The 25,172-nt window shown below is 32.1% G+C and overlaps 2 protein-coding genes across 3 annotated transcripts; one reads left to right on the top strand and one right to left on the bottom strand.

The window, feature by feature from the left end:
* Window positions 1–686: 686 nt before the first annotated feature.
* LOC117922940 (heavy metal-associated isoprenylated plant protein 6-like) lies at window positions 687–7,717 on the bottom strand. Of its 2 annotated transcripts, XM_034841175.1 has the most exons (4): window positions 7,611–7,717; window positions 7,295–7,376; window positions 6,986–7,147; window positions 687–800 (listed from the first exon to the last, which is right to left on the bottom strand). In XM_034841175.1, the coding sequence occupies exons 1-4, from the start codon at window positions 7,617–7,619 to the stop codon at window positions 748–750; spliced, it is 306 nt and encodes a 101-aa protein (XP_034697066.1). In that variant the 5' UTR covers window positions 7,620–7,717; the 3' UTR covers window positions 687–747. The 2 variants fall into 2 exon arrangements, 1 of the variants encoding a protein (XP_034697066.1); XR_004652585.1 differs by lacking the exons at window positions 687–800; window positions 7,611–7,717 and having other exon boundaries at window positions 6,912–7,149; window positions 7,295–7,604.
* Window positions 7,718–20,602: 12,885 nt separating this feature from the next.
* Window positions 20,603–25,172, top strand: LOC117924113 (heavy metal-associated isoprenylated plant protein 7-like). The gene is made up of 5 exons (XM_034842679.1): window positions 20,603–20,836; window positions 21,006–21,177; window positions 21,333–21,529; window positions 22,839–22,929; window positions 24,653–25,172. The coding sequence occupies exons 1-5, from the start codon at window positions 20,828–20,830 to the stop codon at window positions 24,985–24,987; spliced, it is 804 nt and encodes a 267-aa protein (XP_034698570.1). The 5' UTR covers window positions 20,603–20,827; the 3' UTR covers window positions 24,988–25,172.

The following is a 25,172-nucleotide window of genomic DNA, read 5'->3' as shown; positions in this document are numbered from 1 at the left end:
ATGGAAGTATATTATATATATTAAATATTTGAGATGACTTTTCTAAATAATATATCTATTTTATTATTATCCTTTTTACAACTGGTAGTCCAAACCGATGACTAGCAGGTTGGTGAAAGTGAAACCATACTTATCTTGAACCTATGGACCAAGCCCCAGGCCCGCAGGCTATGCATGTTTAAATGCTGATTTTTCTTTAAATCAGCTGTTATGCTTGTCCCACATTAGAAAAGAACATATAAAGACCTCGTTGGGCCATGGAAGGTTGGGCTATGCAAGTGTGCATGGCCCAACAACAAACTAGGCCCATTTTTCCAAAAAAAAAAAAAAATTAAAAACTGAGTAGAAAATTTGTTGAATTGAACCGTGCCAGTCCAAATCCCCTTTCAGCTCAAAATGTGAACCGGACTAGATCAAGATGAAAGTCTTATTTTATTTATTTTTAAAAGAAAGAAAATAAAAATAAAAATCAAATATGATTTTTTTACTTGGGAAAGACAATTTCATGAATTAGAAATGGATTTGAAACTTTTTAATTGGGGAAGACAAAGTGTATGAATTAGGGATGAACTTGGAGTCACGATACCTCGTGGAAAGGAATGAGATAAGCCGTGACACTTCTATAAGATTGTATATTTACTATCTTCAATGTTTAAGTGAAGGGAAATTTTTTGGCATTTAATTAATTAATCAATAAATACAAAACTAATGGATTATATATAAATATAAATATAAATACAAAACTAATTAGGGCTTAGGCTTCTCAGGCTCTTTTGGCTTCTCCGGCGGGGGTTTTGGCTGTTAAAACTCAATCAAGGTGAATACCCTAATTTCATATATACTGGAATATTTCTTGTTATAACTCAACCAAGGTGAATACCCTAATTTCATATATACTGGAATATTTCTTGTTATAACTCAACCAAGATGAATACCCTAATTTCATATATACTGGAATCTCCTGATTAAAAATGAGTAGAAAAAATAATAGCGGAAACATACCTGAATCCATTGAAGGAGAAACCTTATAGGAAAAAAACCCTTGTGATGGTCTCCAATTCTGGCCACTAGATTCTGTGTCAATTTCTCTCTGAGAGGATTTTCGGAAATTGGAATGCGTAGTGGTAGAATGGGGACCATAACCCTATTTATAAACTGCTAGGGCAGTTTTAATTTTATCACAATTATATTTCTGCCCCTCATAAAAATAATAATTATCTAATGGTATCTACACAATAATCTCATGACAATTATACCCTTAAGCCAATTAATCAATTATTAATTAGATCACTATATTTAGGCTTAATTAAATGATAGCACACACATTTTAATTATTTACATGTGTGGCCCAAATTATAGATTAATTACAAAAAATTAATCTAACAATCTCCCACTGGCCCACATGCATATGTAATCAAATAAATGCGCTTAACCTTATGAGCTCAAAATTTGCTATCATGTCCTTAGGGTATATCCGAACAATCTCGTCCATTAACTATACTGACATAGGATCAAGGTGGCCTTTGTTACATCAATCGTTACTAGACCAATCAATGGTCACATATATCTATACAGCTAAATGACATAGATCAATCATGAGTGCATAGCATGGAAATTACATGCAATATGATCTATTCATGCCTATTTCCAACTGGTCCTACTTAACTTTATTGAGATCAAATCTTTAGCATAATTTAACAGAGTGCAATAAAATGAATACTTTATTTCTGCAGAACACAATCCAATTTTATAGATAAAGTCTAAACATAACATAGAGCAATATACAATGAATAATATAAACTCCCACTAAATTTGGATATCCTCAAATGAGACAACATCCATATGAGCAGTGTGCTCATGAAAGACCTTGGGTGGTAATCCCTTTGTAAGCGGATCCGCTATCATGGAGTTTGTTCCAATATGCTCTATGGATATCTGTCCACTCTGTACTTTTTTCTTTTACAACTAGGAACTTGATATCAATGTATTTTGATTTTGTAGAACTCCTGTTGTTATTGGAATATAAAACTGCTGATTTATTGTCACAAAATATCTTCAGTGGTCTTTCAATACCATCCAGAACACGCAGCCCAGTGACAAAATTTCGTAGCCATATTCCTTGATTGGATGCCTCATAACATGCTACAAACTCTGTTTCCATGGTGGATGAAGTTACGAGTGTCTGTTTGGCAGACCTCCATGAAATTGCTCCACCAGCCAACAGATAAATATAGCCTGATGTGGATCTTCTGCTGTCTTGGCATCCAGCAAAGTCGGAGTCGGAATACCCAATGAACTCTAACTGATCCAATCTCCTATATGTAAGCATGTACTCTTTTGTTCTCTGTAAATATCTCATAACCCTCTTGGCTGCTCTCCAATGATCCATTCCAGGGTTACTTAGATATCTACCTAACATGCCAACAATGTACGCAATATCCGGACGTGTACATACCTGAGCATACATTAGACTCCCCACAGCCAAAGCGTAAGGAATCTTCTGCATTTCTTGACTTTCTAAGCTATTTTTAGGGCATTGATTAAGACTGAATTTGTCTCCTTTAGCGACAGGGGTATCACCTGGTTTGCTATTTTGCATGCCACCTTTGGAGGACTTTATCAATATAGGTCCTTTGTGACAATCCTAAAATACCCCTAGAACAATCTCGGTGTATCTGGATTCCTAAGACAAAGGAGGCATCACCAAGATCTTTCATCTCAAAATGTTTTGATAAAAATCTCTTGGTGTCGTGCAATATGCTAATATCATTTGTGGCTAGCAATATGTCATCGACATATAAAACCAGGAAAATATACTTACTCCCACTGAATTTGTGATACACACATTCATCCATAAGATTTGCCTCAAAACCATATGAGACAATAATTTGATGAAACTTGAAGTACCATTGACGAGAAGCTTGCTTGAGCCCATAAATGGATTTAGTTAATTTACAAACCATATTCTTTGAGTCTTCGGACACAAAATTTTCTGGTTGTACCATATAAATTGTTTCATCAATGTCACCATTGAGAAACGCTGTTTTAACATCCATTTGATGTAACTCAAGATCATAATGTGCAACTAGTGCCATGATTATCCTAAAAGAGTCCTTCGTAGAAACTGGAGAGAAGGTCTCTTTGAAGTCAATTCCTTCTTTTTGAGTAAAGCCTTTAGCTACAAGACGTGCTTTATACCTTTCTACATTACCATTTGAATCCCGCTTGGTTTTAAATATCCATTTACAACCAATGGGCTTCGTACCAACTGGTAATGGGACAAGTTCCCAAACTTTATTGTCTTGCATAGATTTGTACTCTTCATTCATGGCTTCAATCCATTTCTGAGAGTTGGAACTTTTCATGGCTTGCTGGAAGTTGATTGGATCATCTTCCATCATTCCACTTTCTACCTCACGTTCCTGGAGATATACGATATAATCGTCCGAAATTGCATTTCTCCTCTCTCTAGTGGATCTCCTTAATGGCATATTTTCTTGAGGTTGTTGAGTTTGTTCTTCAGGAGCAATGTCCTTATTTGCAATTAAGGGTTGAACACTATTGTCTGTTGGTTGAGGATCCAAATTTACTTCTTGATCAATGATAGGTAGTGAAACCTGTACATTATCAAAAGCAATAGTAGATCCCTCTTCCTCCTCAAAGACAATATTCCTAGCCTGATTTCTCCCCCCAAACTCAACATCCTCAAAAAATGTTGCAGTTCCCGTCTCAAAAATTGACCTAATAGCAGGATCATAAAATTTAAAACCCCTTGATCGCTCTGCATAGCCAATAAAGTAGTTGCTAACTGTTTTAGAGTCCAATTTCTTTTCATGAGGCTTATAAGGTCTCGCTTCAGCTAGACATCCCCAAATATGAAAATGCTTTAAACTGGGCTTTCGACCCGTCCAAAGCTCATAAGGCGTTTTAGCAGCCGCTTTAGTTGGCACCCGATTTAGGATATAAGCTGCCGTTTTGAGTGCTTCACCCCAGAGTTTTTCGGGTAAAGTAGAATGACTAATCATACTCCTTACCATGTCCTTAAGGGTTCGGTTTCGTCTTTCTGCTACACCATTCATGCTAGGTGATCCTGGAATGGTGTATTGAGGGACGATCCCACATTCCTTTAGGTATTTAGCAAATGGTCCTGGACATTGTTCACCTGATCCGTCATATCTACCATAGTATTCACCACCACGGTCAGATCTGACGCTCTTTATTCTTTTGTTGAGTTGTAACTCAACTTCTACTTTAAATGTTTTGAACATGTCCAATGATTGTAATTTCTCATGTATAAGAAATAGGTAGCCATATCTTGAATAGTCATCTATGAATGTTATAAAGTACTGTTGACCATTCCAAGATGCCGTAGGGTATGGTCCACAGATATCTGTATGAATTAATTATAAGACGTCTGTAGCTCTATTTGCACCTAATTTCTTTGTTTTGGTCTGTTTTCCTTTAATACACTCAACACAAATATCAAAATCTGAAAAGTCAAGTGAATCTAAAATCCCATCGGACACAAGTCGCTCAACTCTAGATTTAGAGATATGACCTAGGCGTTTGTGCCACAATGAGGCCGAATTATCTTTATTCAATTTACGTTTTGTACCTCGTGATTCCACATGCAAGGTTTCATTATAGGACGGAACAGTTTCCAACAAATATAGATTATCATAAACATTAAGTAAACCGGTTCCTATAACATTTGAATTAATAGATAATGCAAATCTATTGTTTCCAAATGAACAACAATAACCTGATTTGTCCAAAACAGAAACTGAAATTAAATTCCGTCTGAAAGACGGTACAACAAAAGTATCTATTAAATCCAAAAAATAACCAGATTTCAATAATAATCTAAAGTGCCCTATTGCCTCTACTTCTACCGACTGACCGTCTCCGACATAGATGCATCTTTCAACATCACTTGGTTTTCGGTAACTCAAGCAACCCTTTCTTAACACGCCAAGCAGCATACTTGGTACATTCCTTCTTAGTATGTCCAGGCTTATTACAGAAGAAACATGTTACCTCAACTTTCTGTTTCTTTTGTTCTAGGCCATTAGAAGCAGCAACCTTATTATCCTTATTCTTTCGTTTGCCCTTATCCTTGGAAGTGCTAGCCAGATGAGCACTTTCGGTCTTGTCTTGCTTCAATCTCTCTTCCTCTTGCACACAGAATGAAATGAGCTCATTAAGAGTCCATTTATCCTTTTGACAGTTATAACTGACCTTGAATTGATTAAATTGTGCAGGAAGAGAGATGAGAACCAAATGCACGAGTAAATCATCAGATAACTCAAGTTTCAAAGCCTTAAGTTTTGAAGCAAGATGAGACATCTCCATGATGTACTCCCGAACATTACCCTTGCCTTTATACTTCATTGAAATCAAGCTTGCTAAAAACGTGCTCGTTTCAGCCTTATCGTTTTTGGCAAAACGTTTCTGAATTTCCGCAAGGAAGTCACTGGCATTAGTAACCTCATCGGTTACCGCACCCCTAAAAGCTTCTGGAATTCCGCGCTTCATGATCATAAGACTTGGCCTATTTGAACGTTCCCACTTACCCCAATAAACCTCATCCTCTTGAGTACTTTGCTCATTGAGTTCATCGGGTTTGGGCATTCTCAAGGCTAAGTCTATATCCATGCAGCCTAAGAGAATCATCATATTCTCTTTCCAGTCCTTAAAATTAGTCTCATTTAACATAGGGACATTATTGATGTTGGCAGATATAGAAGTAGTTGATATAAAAGCTGAATCGAGAACAAAATAAAATGAATCAAATAAACCATCATGCTCACATAAAATAAGCAATTAAACACATAATCTTTAAATTTAAAAGCAAATTATGACATTTCAAGATACCTAGCACAACATTAATATCAAGTCTTTGGACAGTAATATTAACTGTAAGTGGTACTCTTGTTGTAGTGATCAAACATTGATGATAAGTTATGTCAAATAATAAATCTATCTTTGGATTGATTTATTATTCACATTAAGTTACCTTTATAATCATCACATATTTATCACCATAGGTATGTATGCAATTTGACCAAATATTAACTTTCCTTTGGGCCAGTCAATACCCGCATGAATCACATACACACAAATATCTAACACCCCGAACAGACTAATCTACATGAAAGATGTCACTTTGGTGATTTTCCGCTTTAATTAGCCTATTTAAAATGCTAGATCAATAACTTAAATATTAATATCATAAAATACTATTAAATAATAATAATAATAATAATAGTAATAAAAAAATTTATCAACTCAATATTTCATAAATCTTAATCCATTGACATATATATATATATATATATATATATTAAAATAATAACTCAAAAATTAATCAAGGAGTTGGCTCTGATACCACTTGTTAAAACTCAATCAATGTGAATACCCTAATTTCATATATACTGGAATATTTCTTGTTATAACTCAACCAAGGTGAATACCCTAATTTCATAGATACTGGAATATTTCTTGTTATAACTCAACCAAGATGAATACCCTAATTTCATATATACTGGAATCTCCTGATTAAAAATGAGTAGAAAAAATAATAGCGGAAACATACCTGAATCCATTGAAGGAGAAACCTTATAGGAAGAAAACCCTTATGATGGTCTTTCAATTCTGGCCACTAGATTCTATGTCAATTTCTCTCTGAGAGGATTTTCGGAAATTGGAATGCATAGTGGTAGAATGGGGACCATAACCCTATTTATAAACTGCTAAGGCAGTTTTAATTTTATCACAATTATATTTCTGCCCTTCATAGAAATAATAATTATCTAATGGTATCTACACAATAATCTCATGACAATTATACCCTTAAGCCAATTAATCAATTATTAATTAGATCACTATATTTAGGCTTAATTAAATGATAGCACACACATTTTAATTATTTACATGTGTGGCCCAAATTATAGATTAATTACAAAAAATTAATCTAACATTGGCTTCTCCGGTGGGGGCTTAGGCTTCTCCGGTACTATCATCTCAATCCCCTTGATGGTTTTGCGGCTTTTGCGGATAAGCTTGTCTCTGATCTCATGAGGGTTGCAGCATACTATTTTGATCACCACTGTGTTTTCCTCCTTAAAGAAAGCCTGGTCTCGTATTTCTCTTGTTCATAAAATTCAACACCAAAATCCAAACAAACAACTCAATTCTTTACCCTTTCAACATTGCCCACAATCTCAAAATGCATTCAACATTCACAAAACCTAAAAATTCAACTACACCAAACACATATATATAAGACTCTCACCAGGAAATTTGCGGAGCAGTTTCTTGATCTTCTTGTAACAGCAGTCACACTCAAGATCAACCCTCAGCCTTATAGTCATAACCTGCAATATTATCAATCAAAGAATTAGAAATGATTAGAAGAATTATCCAATGCCAGTGGTGAAGAGAAAATATTTTTTTCTGACATGGGTAATCAAGAACGAAAGGCCAAACCCAGAAAGATATGGCAGATATCCAAAAAAAATAAAAAAGAAACAGCCAAGAAAAAATATGAAATTCAGATGAGAAAAATCAAATGGGTGTGAAGGGATTGGAGAGATTAGAGCCACAAAGACCTCTGCCATGGCTGTGAGCAGTGAGTGAAGATGGGGGTCTGCTCAGAACTTAGTAGGATGAAGAGAAAGAGTGGTTTTATCTAGTGAGAAAGGGGGAGGTTAGGCTGCGGTGGCCACTTATAAATTATAATATGACCAAACTTTTTTTTAATCTTTAGAGGTCAGGCCAATCATATTTCGACACGTTGCATGACGAATTTCATTTCATCATCAATTTTGTCTATATCTTGGATGGCCAACAATTGCTGACTCTACCATCTTTGATTGCATGTGAAGACTTTGATCGACCCATCTCACCTTCCTTCCTTCCTTCCTTCCTTGCATTAAAAAAATTATATGTTCATGAGGTGCAATTATGGATCATGCACCCCCATGTGGGAACCGTACACGTGTCCCCAGATTATTCATTAATGCTTGACAGCTGACACCCATCTCCATGTCACTTGATCCTGTGGTGTAGAGCCAGTGTCAATGGAGGAAATTCTGTGGGCTAATGATACATGGAGAGTGAGACAACCCCTGCAGGCTCAACCAAACGCTCCAACTCTAACCCTACCTTTGTTCTTTAGCTTGTGGGCCTGACCTAAGACGGCTAACCAATTTTTCTTCTCTCTTAGGCTTGGAGAGGATTAAGAAAAGGTTCCTCACTCATGTATCACGTATATGACTTTAGGGTTTTTCGATGCCACCGAAAAACTATCTTTTTATATTATTATCAAAAATAAAATAAAATAAAATATTATATCACCGGATGGGTAGGTAACGTAAAGTTTTCAATGACTTCAAATTAAGTGGAGAAATCCAAAGCAACATAATCAAGTTTTATTGGGAAGTTGTAAATTGATTCAATTACTTTTTCGATAGGTGGAAGTTTCATACCTTGATGACGTTGGAGTATGAACCTTTATCTTCTTCAAGTTTGAGATTAAGGTCCTAAACTCTTTTCTAAGTCAAAAAATTGAGATTTTTTAATTTAAGATAAATTAATATAAAAATTTAGAATAAAAAGTTATTTATGATATAAACTCATTTTTAATTTTATTTTATGTCTTAAGTTATTTCATATTTAATGAAACTTTTAGAAAAATAATATTATCCGTTAATTATTTTAAGGTTTTTAATTTTGTCTTGATCTTAACTAAAATAAAAATCAAAAAGTTATTGGGAACAAGTTGTAAGTTTAGGGTTTGTTAGATAAGTGTTTTTGAAAATAGTTTTGAAAACAAGTTTTTAAGAATGATTTTTAAAAATTGTTCTCTAATTTTTGTAGAACAAAAGTATATTTGGAAACTTAAAATGTTTTTAACATGTTTTTAATATTTTTAAATATATTTTAAAGATAATTTTTATGTCTAATATTTTATTTTTAATTGTTCTACATATTTATATAATTATTTTTTATAACAACCCTAAAAAAAATGAAAATAATATAAAATAACTAAAATATGTTCCTTAAAAATAGGGTGTTTTTAAAAATAAAAAATAGAAAACGATTTTTATTTGTCAAACCTGTTTTCTTTTTTTTATGTTTTATTTTTTTTTTGTTCTAGAAGATAGAAAATTGTCATGTAGTGTATACACTTGTTTGCATTTCTTCCTCTCCTTTTTTTTTCTTTTTTTTTAGAAAGATTCTTCCTCTTCATAATTCATATATTCCCTTTTCTCTTCTGGTCTGGTTGTATCAAGAATCCAAGGATGGAATATACAGGAAGAGTTTAATATACATGCTTGGTAAAACCTTACTTACTAGGCTTTCACTAAACTCCTTTCTGACGTAGATTGGTTCCTTAAAGCAAAGACATGGTACATATCATGGACTTAAGCTTTTGACATGATTGAAACCTAGCTTCATCCACTATAGTAAATAAAGTCCTCTTTGAGAGTATTTAGTGCTGCAAACTGGTTTTGCTTTTGTGTTAGAATTCAAAAAGCTTCATCAGTGGGGTGCTGTTGAGAAATTTGTTGGCTCACCTAGCTGATATTTGGTACCTAGGTTTAGTTCCTTCATATGTCGGCAAGTCAATTTCTTTGGTGACCCTAAATCTTGCTTGGGAAGCTTCTCGTGAAGATCAAATATAACTTTTAAGAGCATGCGTATAAAACTCTCAATCATGGGTCAGACAGATCTTAATACGAATGAGAAGACCCAGGTAACCTAAAGTTAAATGCCGTACGAAACATGGGTTAAGATTAGTGGATTGGATTACCAAAAGAGGAGTGAATCATGCTTTCCTTTTAATAAGATTTAGAAACATTAATGGTTAAGTACCATCTTTAAGAGTTGTGTGGCGTGGGTGGGTTCAGTGTCAATCAAGTGTCCAAAAAGTCACCTAATATCAATCAGTGATTTTGGAAGTGGCATCTGGGTTCAACCATGGTTGTTGCCAGGATGTTCTTTTGATTATCATCTCCTTCATTGTTAGGCAGTAGGCCTTAACTAACTTGCTACCTTTCATGCTACTTAATCATCATTGTATCATTTTCAGCCACTCTTCTTTTTCACTACCACTGCCTCCTGCTTTTGTTCTTCTTTTATATTGGGTGTAATTTCTATTCCTTATAAACTCAGAGACCCTCTCCTTCAATTCTTATTCAAAACCCATGTTTACAAATTTCATTCTGATCCCTTCCTGTTTATGTTAATATTTGCATTGATTTGGGGAAATTCTTAGGGACTTGGCCAAATTTTTGGGGTAAAAATAGTGCTTTTGAGCAAAAGGTTGGCATAAAATTCTAATTATTTATGGACGTTAATAAAAATATAAAATATTTTTATATATTTAGTATAATTGTCTTATATATGTGTAAACATATAAAAAAATATATATATTTGATATTTATGGGAATATAAATAATTTTTTTTTAATAATTTGGTATGAAAAAAACAAAGAAAATGAAAAAAAAAATTATATATACATAAATTCATAGTTTACAAATTTGTATGTCTTATATAGTTTTTATTTAATTAATTTTTTTTAAAAATAAAAAATAATAACAATCAAGCATTTAATTAATGAAAAAAAACATGTATTATACAATTGTTATTTAATTAAATTTTAAAAATAAAAAATTACTAAATTTTAAAATAAAAATAATAATAATGGAATGTGAAACTATAAAAAATAAATTAATATAAATGTCCTATATAATTATTATTTAATTAAATTTTAAAAATAAAAATTATGAAATTATAAAATAATAAATAATAATAATAATAATAATTAAATGGTAAATTGATAAAAAAAAAAATTAAAAACTATATAAGTATTAAATAGATTTTTTTTATAAAAAAATATTATTTTTTAAAAAATTAAAAAATAATTTTGTAGTAATTATTCCGAGGTGCCCATGTGGCGCCCATTGATAAATAAAAACCCTAAGTTAGAGACAGTGGCTGATGGGCCTGTCCAATGACCTTGACTGCAGACTGGGCGACTCGTATTAATGGGCTTGGCAGAACATTACTTTTGCTTTTTTACTCCATGAAGCTAACATCTTAATTGAAGTGAAAGTTGTCACTTTCACAAATACAAATATCAAATCAATTAACTATACCTCTCCTCCTTCATAGATAATGACTTCTCTTTCTCTTTATTTTGTTTGCTTTTTATTTCCAATTTTTCTTTGCAAAAGCATTTTCTTCTTTCTCCTTTTATTTTTTTCCTTTTTTTCAATTAACATCAGCTCGATATTTTTAGAATCAGATCGATCATTAAATCGAAAAAGTTATCAATTTATAATTCAGTAGTTGAATCGTAGTTGAACCAATGATATCATAAATATATCATTTATATTTTACTAAAATTTAAAATAATTTTTAAAATTATATATATATATATATATATAATTGAAATACAATAATATGTATTTTTCATCTTTTATATAAATATATTAATAGTTTAAATTTTATTAAATAAAACAAATATAGTATTTAAATGTGAAAATATATCTTAAAAATGGAAGTATATTATATATGTTAAATATTTGAGATGACTTTTCTAAATAATATATCTATTTTATTATTATCCTTTTGACAACTGCTAGTCCAAACCGATGACTAGCAGGTTGGTGAAAGTGAAACCATACTTATCTTGAACCTATGGACCAAGCCCCAGGCCCGCAGGTTATGCATGTTTAAATGCTGATTTTTCTTTAAATCAGCTGTTATGCTTGTCCCACATTAGAAAAGAACATATAAAGACCTTTAAAATCTCGTTGGGCCATGGAAGGTTGGGCCATGCACACTTGCATGGCCCAACAACAAACTAGGCCCATTTTTCCAAAAAAAAAAAAATTAGAAACTGAGTAGAAAATTTGTTGAATTGAACCGTGCCAGTCCAAATCCCCTTTCGGCTCAAAATGTGAACTGGACTAGATCAAGATGAAAGTCTTATTTTATTTATTATTAAAAGAAAGAAAATAAAAATAAAAATACAATATGATTTTTTTACTTGAAAAGATAATTTCATGAATTAGAAATGGATTCGAAACTTGGAAAACAAAGTGTATGAATTAGGGATGAATTTGGAGTCACGATACCTCATGGAAAGGAATGTCTATAAGCTCGTATATTTACTATCTTCAATGTTTAAGTGAAGGGAAATTTTTTGGCATTCAATTAATTAATCAATAAATACAAAACTAATGGATTATATATAAATATAAATATAAAAAATTAACCACATAATTTGAACTTTGTGAATAAAACTCAAAGTGCAAGGATGAGAATTTTTTTATCCTTTTTATTCCAAAGGATTTTTTTCTAAGAAATTTTTTTAATCCATTGGTTTTATTTGAAACAACCTTTTCCTTTCTACTAGCAACTCCTCACCTCTCTCTCTCTCTCTCTCTCTCTCTCTCATGTTATTCTTTTGTTCATCCCCTAGAAGCCTTTTGTTATCCTGCCTAAGAACCTCACCAATTAATCCATAGTCGAAGAGAGCCAAGTTTGCTGTCCAAAACCCTCTGGAGATACCCCTTCCTTTCCATTTTCGCACACACATCCCATTGAAAACCTACAACCTCTTACTCCCTCACTAACATCAAAGACAAGCCCAAGAGATTCATCATTTTCTCCTCAATGCTCTCTGTAAAGAAAAGAAACTCCACTGCACAATCATCTTCTTTTCAAGCACCCACCAGGACAGCCCACTCTCTCAATTTTCTCTCTGGCCAAACACCTCCGTAACTTTCTCCTTCACCAAATAACACCAACCTTCACTCTCAAAACCAGAGGCCACCACGCGCAGCTATCTCCTTCTCTTTATCGCTCTCTCTTTCTTCTGCAGAATATCCCCAGGAAACATAGCAGAAAGAGACCCTCACAGCTTCTAAGAATAGCCCTCCTTGTTTTTTTCCTTCCTTTCATCCTTGTTCTACAAATATCCCCCCATCCAAACCAACCAAACCATGCTATCTGTCATTGTTCCCCGGCCGAGAATGTAGCAAAATAAAATAAAAACCTCCCCCACAACCATGTGGGCTTGAAAGTGGAAAAGAGGAGAGAGAGTAGGTGAGAGACTAGGTAAGTCTCATTTTTAGTATGGGTCATATATCAACGAAAGTATGAAAATTAAGATAGAGGATATTATTTTTTATTAATTTTTAAAATATTCTTAACTCTTACATAAGTAGTGAGTGTAAATTTTAATTTTTTTGTGTTTTTTTTTTCATTTTCTATTCCCTATTAAGTATTACTTATTTCTAATTTTTTTTCTTTTTCTTTTTCTTCCAATCCATATTTCTATTTTATGTCAAATAAAAAGTAATAATGTTTTTTTGTTTTTCATTTTTAAAGATATTGAATCTTTTTGCTCTTATTATAAGCAATGATAAAAATTTTGAGATTTTTCATCCAAATATTTTTTATCTTTTTGTATTTATCTTTTAATTTAATTTTTATTTTTTATTTTAAATTTTTATTACCCTTTCATTTATATTTTTCTCTTATTTTTAATTATTTTTTATATTTTCTATATTAACCATATTTTAAAAAATTTAAAAATTGACTATCACTTCACTTGATTATATATATATATCCTTTTAACTTTTTAATTTTTAATGTTTTTATTTTAAAATTTTTAAAAAGATAAATTTATTGAAAAAAATAACTAAGATGTGAAGTTCTAATATTATATTAATAATTTTTTTTATCTAGATAGACTAATGCAAAGTATTTTGACTCACAATAAGAAAATTGTCAATACAATTTTTTAGTTAAACTTTAGAAATTAAATTTCAAATAAAATATATTATATAAAATTTTATCTAAAAATAATTGAAAGTTATATTTAATTTTTTTTTATTGACTTTCAAACTTATCTAATTTTTTACTTCAAAGGTAATAGAACATGTTTGCAAAAAAAAAAAATTAGTTTTTTATTTTTTTAAATAAATAAGTATAAATATATTAAAAGAATTAAAGATAATCTTAGTAAAAAAATTTGATAAATATGATTATAATTTTAAATATAGATTCATTTGGATAAAATTTACAAAAAAAAAAAATAATAATAATGGAAAGAAAGAACATTGCTAAAACTACAAAAACAAAATATGGAATTACAAAATTTTGATGATGAAATTTAAAAATAAAATTCGAAACAATTCTTGAGTGAGAGAATTTGAGTTTGGAAAAAATCTTTGAGTAGAAAAAAAATGGGAAAGTTTTTCAAAATCACTTGAAATCCTTAACAAAAAAGTAGTCTTGTATACCCTTGTACAATTAGTAAATATGTTTTGTATAGTCAGTGTAATACCCTTATACAATAACTCAAATTTCATACATCATCTCATGAATATCTGACAATAGGTCGGTTAATCATGTTTGCATTGATTTAGTTTTAAAAAAGAAGAAAAATTATTGTATAATTTTGTTTTACAATCATCATAAGTGATGTACTTATTCAAATGACCATATACAAGTTAAATAAAGTGCATGAGATGAATGTATGTTTAACCAATGTGTGTAAGGAATGTCATTTATCCTCGATTAGGGGAAATAACAAACAAGTTTTTCATAATAACTTAAAATTCTTCACAAATAATAGTCTTGTACACTTAATATATTTATCATGTACACTTAGTGTAAATACCTTGTATAGCGACTCAAATTCCATTTACCCCCTACTTAATGTGTAACCATAGGTAGGTTAACCATGTTTTCATTGATTTGTTTAAAAAAAAATTGTGGAAAATAGAAAAACAAAATTTTATCTCAAACATAATTAATAATATAAGTATTTGAATTATCATGTACGAATTAAATAAAGTGCATAAGATGAGTATGTAATAGAGGAATGTGTACCTTAAGAGTGTGCAATTCTTAGATGATAAGACAAAAAAAAAAAAAAAGGTTGTCCAAAATTGATTAAAATCTTTCACAAATGATAGTCTTGTATACTCCTTATATAGTTTGAACATTTGTCTTGTACAGTTAGAACATTTGTCTTGTCCAATTGAACATTTACTTTGTACAGTTAGTATAACACCCTTGTACAATTATGCAAATTTCATTATATGCATACATTATGTGCCACATATGATATGTGAACTATGTTTCCAATGGTTTGATTTAAAAAATGATATAAAACGTAAAAACAAAATTTTTCCCTAAACATCATTATCAGGGTAAGTATTTGAATTGTTATATGCGAGTTAAATAAAGTACATGAAATAAAAGAATTTGTGGTAAGAGAACATATAATCCTTAGATGACAAGAAAAAAAAAAGTTGTTCAAAATGTACAATTTTGTACACCCCTTGTACAATTAGTGTAATAACTTTATATAATAGTATAAATTATATCTACATGAGTGTGTATACTATGTTCCCAATAGTTTGACATTTAAAATAATTAAAACAAATAAAATGTTATTTTATTTTATTTTCAATGTAAAATGTAATAAAAAATAAGACAAAGAAATTACTTAAAAATTATTATTTAAGTCAAGTTTATTTATTTATTTTCTTTTATTTTTGAAAATAAAGAAAAAAGAATAAAATAAATTAAAATAAATATAAAACAAAATAAAAATATATAATTATTAGATATGTTTAAAGTAATAAAAATTTTTCTTTTAATAATGATATCAAATTAAAATAAAATGACTTAAAAATTAAATTAAAAGTGGTCCATAGGTCATGGGCCATCGACATGACCCACTGGCATGATTGGCCCATAGGGTTGTGGTCATGACGGCCCACCTAATTGATATGCATGTGTCAGCCCGACACGACAAGATTTTTAATTGGGCACCCGGCAGTTGGGCCATGAAGGACTGCTAAACATTGGGGCACAGCCCATTGGACACCAACGCTGCTGCATAGGACCCTTGAAAAAAGGGCATGTACCCCTTGTGCTGACAAAGTGCTAGTGCCTTAGAAAAAGGAAAGACTAGTAGACTTTCTTCCCCAGCCTCTGCAAAAGCTTTAACTACTTTGATGTTCATACTCCATTTCCTCTGCACAAAGATTTATGGGAAATACAAGGTAACATGAACGCAGTACCAGAAGCAATCACATCAACAAAATCAATCAAAATGGAACTGAATTTCATGTGCATTTATAATCTCACCAGGGACACAGTAACACATCTCTGTAAATACTAAAAACCAACCCATTGTCTCAAAATTTTTGTACTAATTTGCTCCTCCATGCCCAATTGGCTAATTACTTGGAGCTATTGTTAAAAGATAATTTTATCCTTAAATATATTTTTTATATTATTTACAAATAAATTTGAGATTGTTAATAATATGGAGCTCATACACGATAATAAGTACAAGTAATCAACAATGTATTTCTCAAAATCGAAAAAATTATTGTTCACTTTTCAACAATCAATTAACTGTTTAAAAATTTGTTATTTTTTTTTTAAATTTTTTTTTTTTAAAGAATCTTGTAAAAAAAAAAAATTTGATATCTCATAAATAAAAACCATATCCTAATGTTATTATATCGTTTTATATATGAAATATATAATTAAAAATTTTGTTACTATAATAAAATGAATAATTATTTTTTACAAGCACTCATGAATAATATATAAATATTCAATTAACTAACACACGCCTATTAAATGGAATAACTCATAATTATTCATTGGAAAATATAGCAAATGAAAAAATTAAACAAAAATAAATTAAATTATGTTATAATATATTGTAATGATAGTATATTTATATTGTAAGTATAATGCATTTATATCGTACGTATATTTCATTACAAAAGTAATAATTCCAAAAATGTTTGTTCATTCCCTATTGGTATTAACACATCAGATCAATATATTAATAACATTCATATAGTGCATTGAAATTATTTAATAATTTTTGTATATACATAAAAAAAAAACTACAAGTTTCGTGAATTCAAATTAGTATTTCATTTGGTTTCATAAATTATTTATGATATAAATATGTTATGAAATATGGTATGATCATACAAAATTATCATTTTTATAAAAAAATTTCTGTTTTATTATAATGTAAGTGTATTTATATTGTAATTATAACATATTTTTGTTGTACTTGTCTTTTATAATAAAAGTAATAATTTTGAATATCGTTTTTTGTACTTATTAATATTCAACATATCAAATATATTAACATCATCCACTCGATGCATTGAGAAAAAAAATTATAATAATTTAATTATAAAAAAACACTATGCAAAGGAAAAAAAATCATATGAATTTTTAAAAATTATTTTATTATAAAAATAAAAAATGATTAAACATTCTCCATTATTTTCTTATTATAAATAATCTGAATGAAAAATTAAACATTTTATCTTCCTAGAATTTAATACAAAAACATAATTTATCAATTTAAAATTAATATATATATATATATATATATCATCATCATCATCATCATTTTTATTATATAATTATAAAACTTATTTTTTTCTTAATAAAATTAAAAATTAGAATAAAAATAGAAAACGTGAAAAAATAAATAAATGATATTTTGAAAATATTTTTTAGAAGTGTTTTTGTTTTAAATAGTAAATTAAATAAAAATTATATATAATTGTAAGGGTTAAACTAAAATTTTGATTTAAATTTTGAATGTCAATAATAATAATAAATATGAACTGATGCATCATAAATGTATTGATAAATGTGATTTAAATGTTTTGGATTTTAAAAGTTTTAATTGAAGAACAATTTTAATATTTAAGCCGATTAAAGTCGTCCCAAGAATTATTAGTTTCAGCCCAACCTACCCAATAGGGTAGTTCTCCCGAAAAGAAAAAAGCCTGAGTCACCGACAGTGGATGCCGGGCCTGTTCAGTTACCTTAACTGCAGACTGGGCCTACTAGTATTAATGGGCTGGGCAGAAACTGGCACACATTAATTTGTTTTTGACTCCAAGAAGCTAACACTAGATGTGCCAAAGACAATTCAGGTCGTCCTTGCAAGGAGTCCTGAGATTGATATAGTGTGGGCTACCTTGGTAGGTTTCTGTTTTTGGCTTTTCTTGGAAGCTGATATTAAGGTTATAATTTTGTACTTCAAATAAAATTAGTCAAACCCATATAAAAATCATTATTGAACTTAAAAAAAGGGTTTTTCTTCTTAGGAGTAGATCCAAACAGGGCTTATCGAACCATTTAAAAATAATTTTTAAATCGGAGTTGTAATTTCTTAAGAGGACATGGCTTCCCATATTCAAGAAAATGAGTCAACTCAATATATATGGGTGGTCACCCAATATACATTTTTAGTTCAACTTTTGGAATCAAATCTATGGCTTATAAGAGAATAAGACTCATTCAACACCCAAAAAGGCATCCTGGGCCAAGGTTTCAAAGCCCAAACTTGCTTTCAAATTTGGTTAGGATGATTAGGTCAGAGGGTGAGGCCCCCATGTCTAAAAAGTCCAAAGGGGGGTGAAGTGGAATATGAGTTTGTGCAGGGAGGGCCAAGTCCACAGTTTCAAAAATTTAAACCTAGGTGGGTTGGGACTTGGGACCACCATGGAAAATTATTTGATTGCAGTGTGGTGTCGGGTAGCTTTTGTTTTGGGGATCCTTTCTATCCATGGGAAGTGTGTCCTCTCTATTGTGTCTTCTTTTCCTCACAAATATTTTGGTTTTTCAATGTGAACTTTCACTTAGTGCTTCAGCAATGTAACCACATCAACTAATTTACTATAAAGATAGTCACAAAGCTAAAGAGGATAAACTTGGATTTGAGAGTGAATAGTGTAAGAAAGCCTTTATTTTACTTTTATGAATAGTATTGTCAATCTTCAACACTTTGTATTTCTAATTTTAAAAACAAAGACAAAAAGTGTATTTAAATCAAAATAGCAATTTTGGTAGTTTTTTTTTTTTTTTTTTTATAGTGTATTATATAAGAAAAAAAATAATTTTTAGAAAAATCATTATGAGCTCCTATTATATGTATTAGGTTCTTCTTAATTTATCATACAATACTTGAACTTGACTTAAAGATGATGACATCCATTGAATTGTGAAGGTCAAATCAATTTTATTATGCTCACTTAGAATGTCAAGTATCAATCTCCTTATTGAGTTCGTGGGAATTGAATTGTCTAGTCATCTCGTTGGGATTGAAAGGAGCAGCGCTTTTTTATACAATGAATGATAAATTTGTTTTTATTATATATTTAACCATTTTATATTTTAGACTTTTTATTTTTGTAGAGAATGCAATCGTAATTAAGAATTTTTTTGAAAGTTTTATTGATATACTTCTTGTTTTTTTTTAATAGTGAATTCTTAAATGTTGGTTGACTATGTAAATGTAGAAATCACGTTGAACGTCAGATCATATTAAAAATATCTTTAATTATTTATTTTTGTTTTCACTTGTGTGTATGTGGTTCGACTAATATCATCTCGAGGAATTGAACTCTAGGTATATTGCTATTAAAGTTTTTTTTTTAATGTTTGAAAAAAAAAAACAGCTAAAAAGACATTTCAAAACATTTTGGTCACCCCACATGGCCTGTCTTAACCATGCACGAAGAAAATCGATGTCTACTCAAATGTGTATTGAGTTTGGGTTGATTTATGGGCGAAGAAACCTCAGATTCCTGAAGGAGGAGATGGAGTTGGGTGCATGAAGACAGGAAATCAATCACCTTTTCTTCTACAACTTTTCCACTACCACTTTGAATTTTGTTTGGACAGGAGATGATGATAAGCTTATCAACACACGTGGCACTCACTGTATGGTCCTTCCCATCAGGGGTGTCCCACCTGATTCCAACTTTTCTTCTTTCAAGATACTGATAAACCCCTTTCTCAGACCGACCATCAGTCTGTTTTCATTCTCTTTGATCACTTGGCCATGGAATCCAAAACTGTGGGCTCCATCCCCAATAATTACTACCATTTCACCTCTCCCCTTTATTTAAGCTCATGAAAAGTGTTCTGTTTTGTGTCTTAAAATCAAAAGAGTAAAGAAAAGTTTAAAATTAAAATATTTCCTAAGATGATACAAATAAAAGAAAGCTGTTTGGATTCTCATATGATGCAAGCATCTGTGGGTGATGAAACCATCCAATGATTAGCAGATGTATAGAAGCAGTATAAAACAGGGGATGCCAAAATATTCTTTATATTTTGAATTATTCTTTAAAATATTTAAATTTTATTTTTAGGAAAAATTCTCCAAGTAATATTTTCAGTTTTTGTAAGTGCTTCTAAGTCTATCATCACTTTCTAGGTCTTTTCTTACCCTATTATTGGTGTCATATTTTTAAACATTTTGGTAGAATACAAAAGATTATTTTTAACTTTTTTCTGAAGTCTTAACTTTGAATAAAAAATTTCAATCAGGTTGGACCTCCAAGTCAAAAAAAAAAAAATGGGATCCTAGCCATGTGAAAAGGGTATTGAATGACTTTTTCCCCTCTTATTTTAACTGGATGGAGTGCTCATGCAAGTGATCCTAGGAGTAAATCAAGGGGCAGTTTGAGGGGGGCTGACTCAGCTAAAGTACTTCTGTCCGGCTTGCATTAAACGATTCCACCTCAGATTTGCAGAACTCCCATGTTGCTAAAATAGTTAAATGTTCTCTTCCCACCCTACTTCCCTCTGTACTCCATAGAGAGAGAGAGAGAGAGAGAGAGCTGAGGGGAGAAAAAACAAGCCAGAGAGATATCTTCATTGCTTCTATAACAAATTACATTTGCAAATTCAATTTGTGAAGCAGAATACTTTGAGAAGTCTTGCAGACATGGGTGAGGTAAGTGTGTTTTTTCATGACACCCATATGATTTTTTTTTTTTTTTTTTTTCTTAGTACGTGGGAAACTTCTCTATTTGATATGTGGGTAGTTCTTCATTTTCATGTATATAAGTAGAAAAAGCATCAATTTTTGATATGTAGTTGGTTTTGTGTGTATGGTACCAAAGGAGAACAAAGAGGAGAAGAAGGAGGAAGCCAAGAAAGAAGGCAAGGAAGAGAAGGAGGAAGAGAAGAAAGAGGAGAAGAAGGAAGAGGAGCCTCAGGAGATTGTGCTCAAGGTGGATATGCATTGTGAGGCTTGTGCTAGGAAAGTTGCCAGAGCCTTGAAGGGATTTCAAGGTGATTTATTTTTTATTGCAGAAGTCTTCATGTTTCACACGTTTATTCTCTTTTCAAAGATTTGTTTTGGTTAAACATATGTATATATATTCTAGATCTCACCTACCATTCAGTGAAAGTTTTTGTGGTTTTTATTTTTATAATTTTGGGTACAGGGGTGGAGGATGTAACCACAGACAGTAAGGCCAGCAAGGTGGTGGTGAAGGGAAAAACAGCAGACCCCATAAAGGTTTGTGAGAGGATTCAAAAGAAAAGTGGCAGAAAAGTGGAGTTAATCTCTCCTTTGCCCAAGCCTCCAGAGGAGAACAAAGAGGAACCCAAAGAAGCCAAGGAGGAAGAGAAGAAAGAGGAGGTACTACCACCACTTTCATCCATTACACACACTATAAAATCATATACTTATAAATGAATGAATAAATGAGTGAATGAGTGGATGGGGTTTGCACTTTCACAGTTCAAAAAGCCTACTCTCCACTATCTCCCTTGATCATCTCTTTACAGTTTCAAATTCTTGACCTGTTGAAGCCCACTTGGGACTACTACAATCCTGACCGGGTAATAATAATCTTTGGCCTTCTGAGCCCCACCCTTCAGCCCCATGTGCAGTGTATCTTGTGACTGCTGCTTCCATGCTGACATGAAAGCAACAGAACAAGTCATCAAAATGACCACCCATGGGCACATTTTACTAGGGAGGGAGGAGTCTGTGAAGGGTTGGACCCCACAGCTCGACAAGTTGAGCTTGTAGTACTGCAGCCATGGGGTCACGGGTCCAGTGCCCAGCAAACCCACAAAAAATACAAGGAATTAATTAAAAAGATTTGTCCAAATTCAGGGGTAGTACTTCTTAGCAGCTCCTGCAGTGACTGTTATTATATGAAAGAAGGGTTTATATGAAATTCACTGCTATAGTATATCGTGTCCTTGGAGATGATGCTTGTTCATTTCCTGTCTTACTGGGTAGGCAGCCTGTTGGCTATTTGTATGCCCACTTGTGTAGATTAAATATACAATTAAAAAGAAACGTTTATATGATCATACAAGAAATTGTTTAAATTAGGATAATCCTCGGATTCGTGGATGCCGACAGATCACAACAACTTTCTGGCAAAAGTATGTAATGGCCCTACAAAATGTCAAATTAATCGTAAAGTGAAAACCCCTAATTCATTATTTGGGACTGTTCTATACTTTTTGGCAAATGAGATTGTGGTTTTAATGTAAGGGCCCTTTTATCATTTGGACTACAAAAATTAGGTGCAATAGTGGCCTTGATTCTTAGTTGGAGTATTGGGATGAGAAGCAGTTTGTCCTAGGCATCCTATGTACTCTGTCCGTCCATAGAATATTGTTTGGATGGAAATTGAGGGGTCATTTTCTTGTATCTTTGATCATTATATTACTTCTTTGGCGCATAGGCTGCATCTTGTGTACTTGACTAAGATCTACATCCAATTAAGAATTTGTGATGGTTTCTTATGTGTATGATAGGTCAGTCTCTCCCAGTATAGTGACTGTGACAGAGCAAAATGTGATTTTAGGACTATTTGTTGACAATTTGCTGGATTGGAAACAGAAATGATTTGGGATTTTGAAATAAGTAGCACTGTAGTAGGGGTTGTCTTGTTATATCTATGACCATTGACTTGATCTCTTGGCAGCCACCTCCAGTTATAACAGCAGTGTTGAAAGTTTACATGCATTGTGAAGCATGCGCTCAAGTTTTACAGAGGCGAATCCGGAAGTTCCCAGGTGCGTTGGTGCTCTCAGTTCCCATGTTACAAATTACTACACCATTCATAGCTTAGAATGCTAAAAGGGAAAACTATCAGAAAAAAGAACAGTTTCTCAAAGATTAGTTTCATTCCATTTAAACTAATTCTTTTGCTAGTTAAATTTGATGACTTCGGAAAAAGATAGTTGTATTTCCACTCTACTTTACAAAAAGAGAACTTTTCTTGGTAGGAATTTGCAGTGCAAAGCACCACATATTGAAAATCATCATTCATTTGTCACATAAAACAAGGTCATATGACCAAAAGTGAGGAATTGCCCGGGGCCAACCTCACAACATTTTTAAAAAGTGACATGCATGTGCTTGGTTAACCAAGTGTAAAAGTGTGTAGTGGTTGAAAATCCTCTTCAATGAATTGACCATCCAATCCAATTATGGACGGCTCATATTGGGTAATCTCACCTTGAATGGACCATTCATGATTGGACTGGATGACTTATGCAAAGGAGACGAGCTAGAATCCATAATCCTTGGATTAACATGCATTACCTCTTGCACATCATCCTAATCTTGAACTCACAAGATAGAGTTCATTGATGTCAAAAGAGGAATAGCGTCTCCAACCATCACAAATCAGCCTTTTTAGTCCTTCTTTTCCAAAGTTGCTCGTAAACAGGGCCTTTGTGGGCTATGCTTTAATCTAGCAATCTGCAACAGATGAGAATCCATATGATCAGAGACCATCTGACACATATATGGAGGAAATATTCTATAGGTCAGGACCACAGTGATTATTCCCATTAAAAAACAATAGGAGGTAGAGAATCTGAATTCTTGAATCAATGGTGGGTCCATGTTCCTTTTTTTAGGAAGAAGATCCCCTGTGGGCTGGGACCATGGAGCTTTTTCCCTCACTTAGATGCAGGAGGACCTTAACGCACAACCAAAAAAACTGGTCCTATGGGGTTAGTTTCAATTTAACTTCACTTTAGTTTTCTTGGTTGCCTATAAAATAAATGTGCTGAAGTTAGTGAACTGGAGTACAATCTAAATTCACTCTTGTGGTATTTGGTTGCCTAAACCTTGTTTCAATTTTATGGCCTTCCAAGGCCCCAGCTTCATGCAACCAAATGGCAAATCAAGTAGTTTATTTCGAGTTCAGCTTTCTCCTTGAAACACATTCTAAATTTGTCTACAAGCATCTTTCAGAACCTCATTGTGTCAGCTTGTGTCTGACCAACTGATCCAAGTCTTCCCTCTCTTTTTGTGACGAAGCTCAACAAAATGCTTGAAACTCAAAACATGATTGATAAACTGTGAAAAAAGCAGCAATTCATGCTCGACTTTGGTATCTCCACTCCATGTCAAGCTCCATTTCAGCTTCCTCAATCCACATTGTTGCTGCATGAAGAAATTATGAAAGCATGAGAACAATAGTGCATAAATCAAATAATGAAGGCATGAATAGCAAATTAGCCCTACCTTTAAAAATTAATGAGAGAAGTTTGATTAGAAGTCCAGTTTTCCTTGAAAGTAATCTTAAAATACTCTTGCATTTACAAATTAGCGATGTGTTTCCTATGAAATTGCCATGTTATATCATCTAATTGTGCCATGAAAGTAGAAAATTTGGAGACTATGTTCCCTATTGGCCACCATCAATCATTCTAGTAGTCTATTTTGCTTCTTCCTTGTAAAGTTACTTTTGAATGCCATGTAAGACGTTAAAATGTATTGCAGGTGTAGAGTCAGTGACAACAGATGTTGCAAATGACCAAGCTACTGTCAAAGGCATAATCGAGCCTGCAAAGTTGGTTGATTATGTGAACAAGAAAACCAGAAAGCAAGCCTATATAGTGAAGGATGAAGAAAAAAAGGAAGAAGAGAAGAAAGAAGAGAAGAAGGAAGGGCAAGAAGGAGAAAAGAAAGATGAAGAAGAAGGCAAAGGGGAAGATGATACGAAGACCGATGTCAAGCGAAGTGAATATTGGCCTACAAAGGACTACTTGGAGTTTGCTTCTTATCCCCCTCAATATTTCAGTGATGAGAACCCAAATGCTTGCTCTGTTATGTAACCGATCACGGTGTACTTATAATGTACTCTAGTCAGCTACCTATGCAATTTTCTATGTACTTATATATGTAATAAGACAATGGTGCTTATCGAATCGAGGGTTCGAGAGTTTGTGCCTACCTTGGTGTTCTTAAACAGTTATTAGATTCTTGTTTTTCTCTATGTGAAGTGCATGCATAAACAAAA

This window comes from Vitis riparia, chromosome 10 (genome assembly GCF_004353265.1).
Source record: "Vitis riparia cultivar Riparia Gloire de Montpellier isolate 1030 chromosome 10, EGFV_Vit.rip_1.0, whole genome shotgun sequence".
NCBI lineage: Eukaryota > Viridiplantae > Streptophyta > Magnoliopsida > Vitales > Vitaceae > Vitis > Vitis riparia.
The sequence above is the reverse complement of the archived record's forward strand: the minus strand, read 5'-3'. Positions and strand labels throughout refer to the sequence as shown.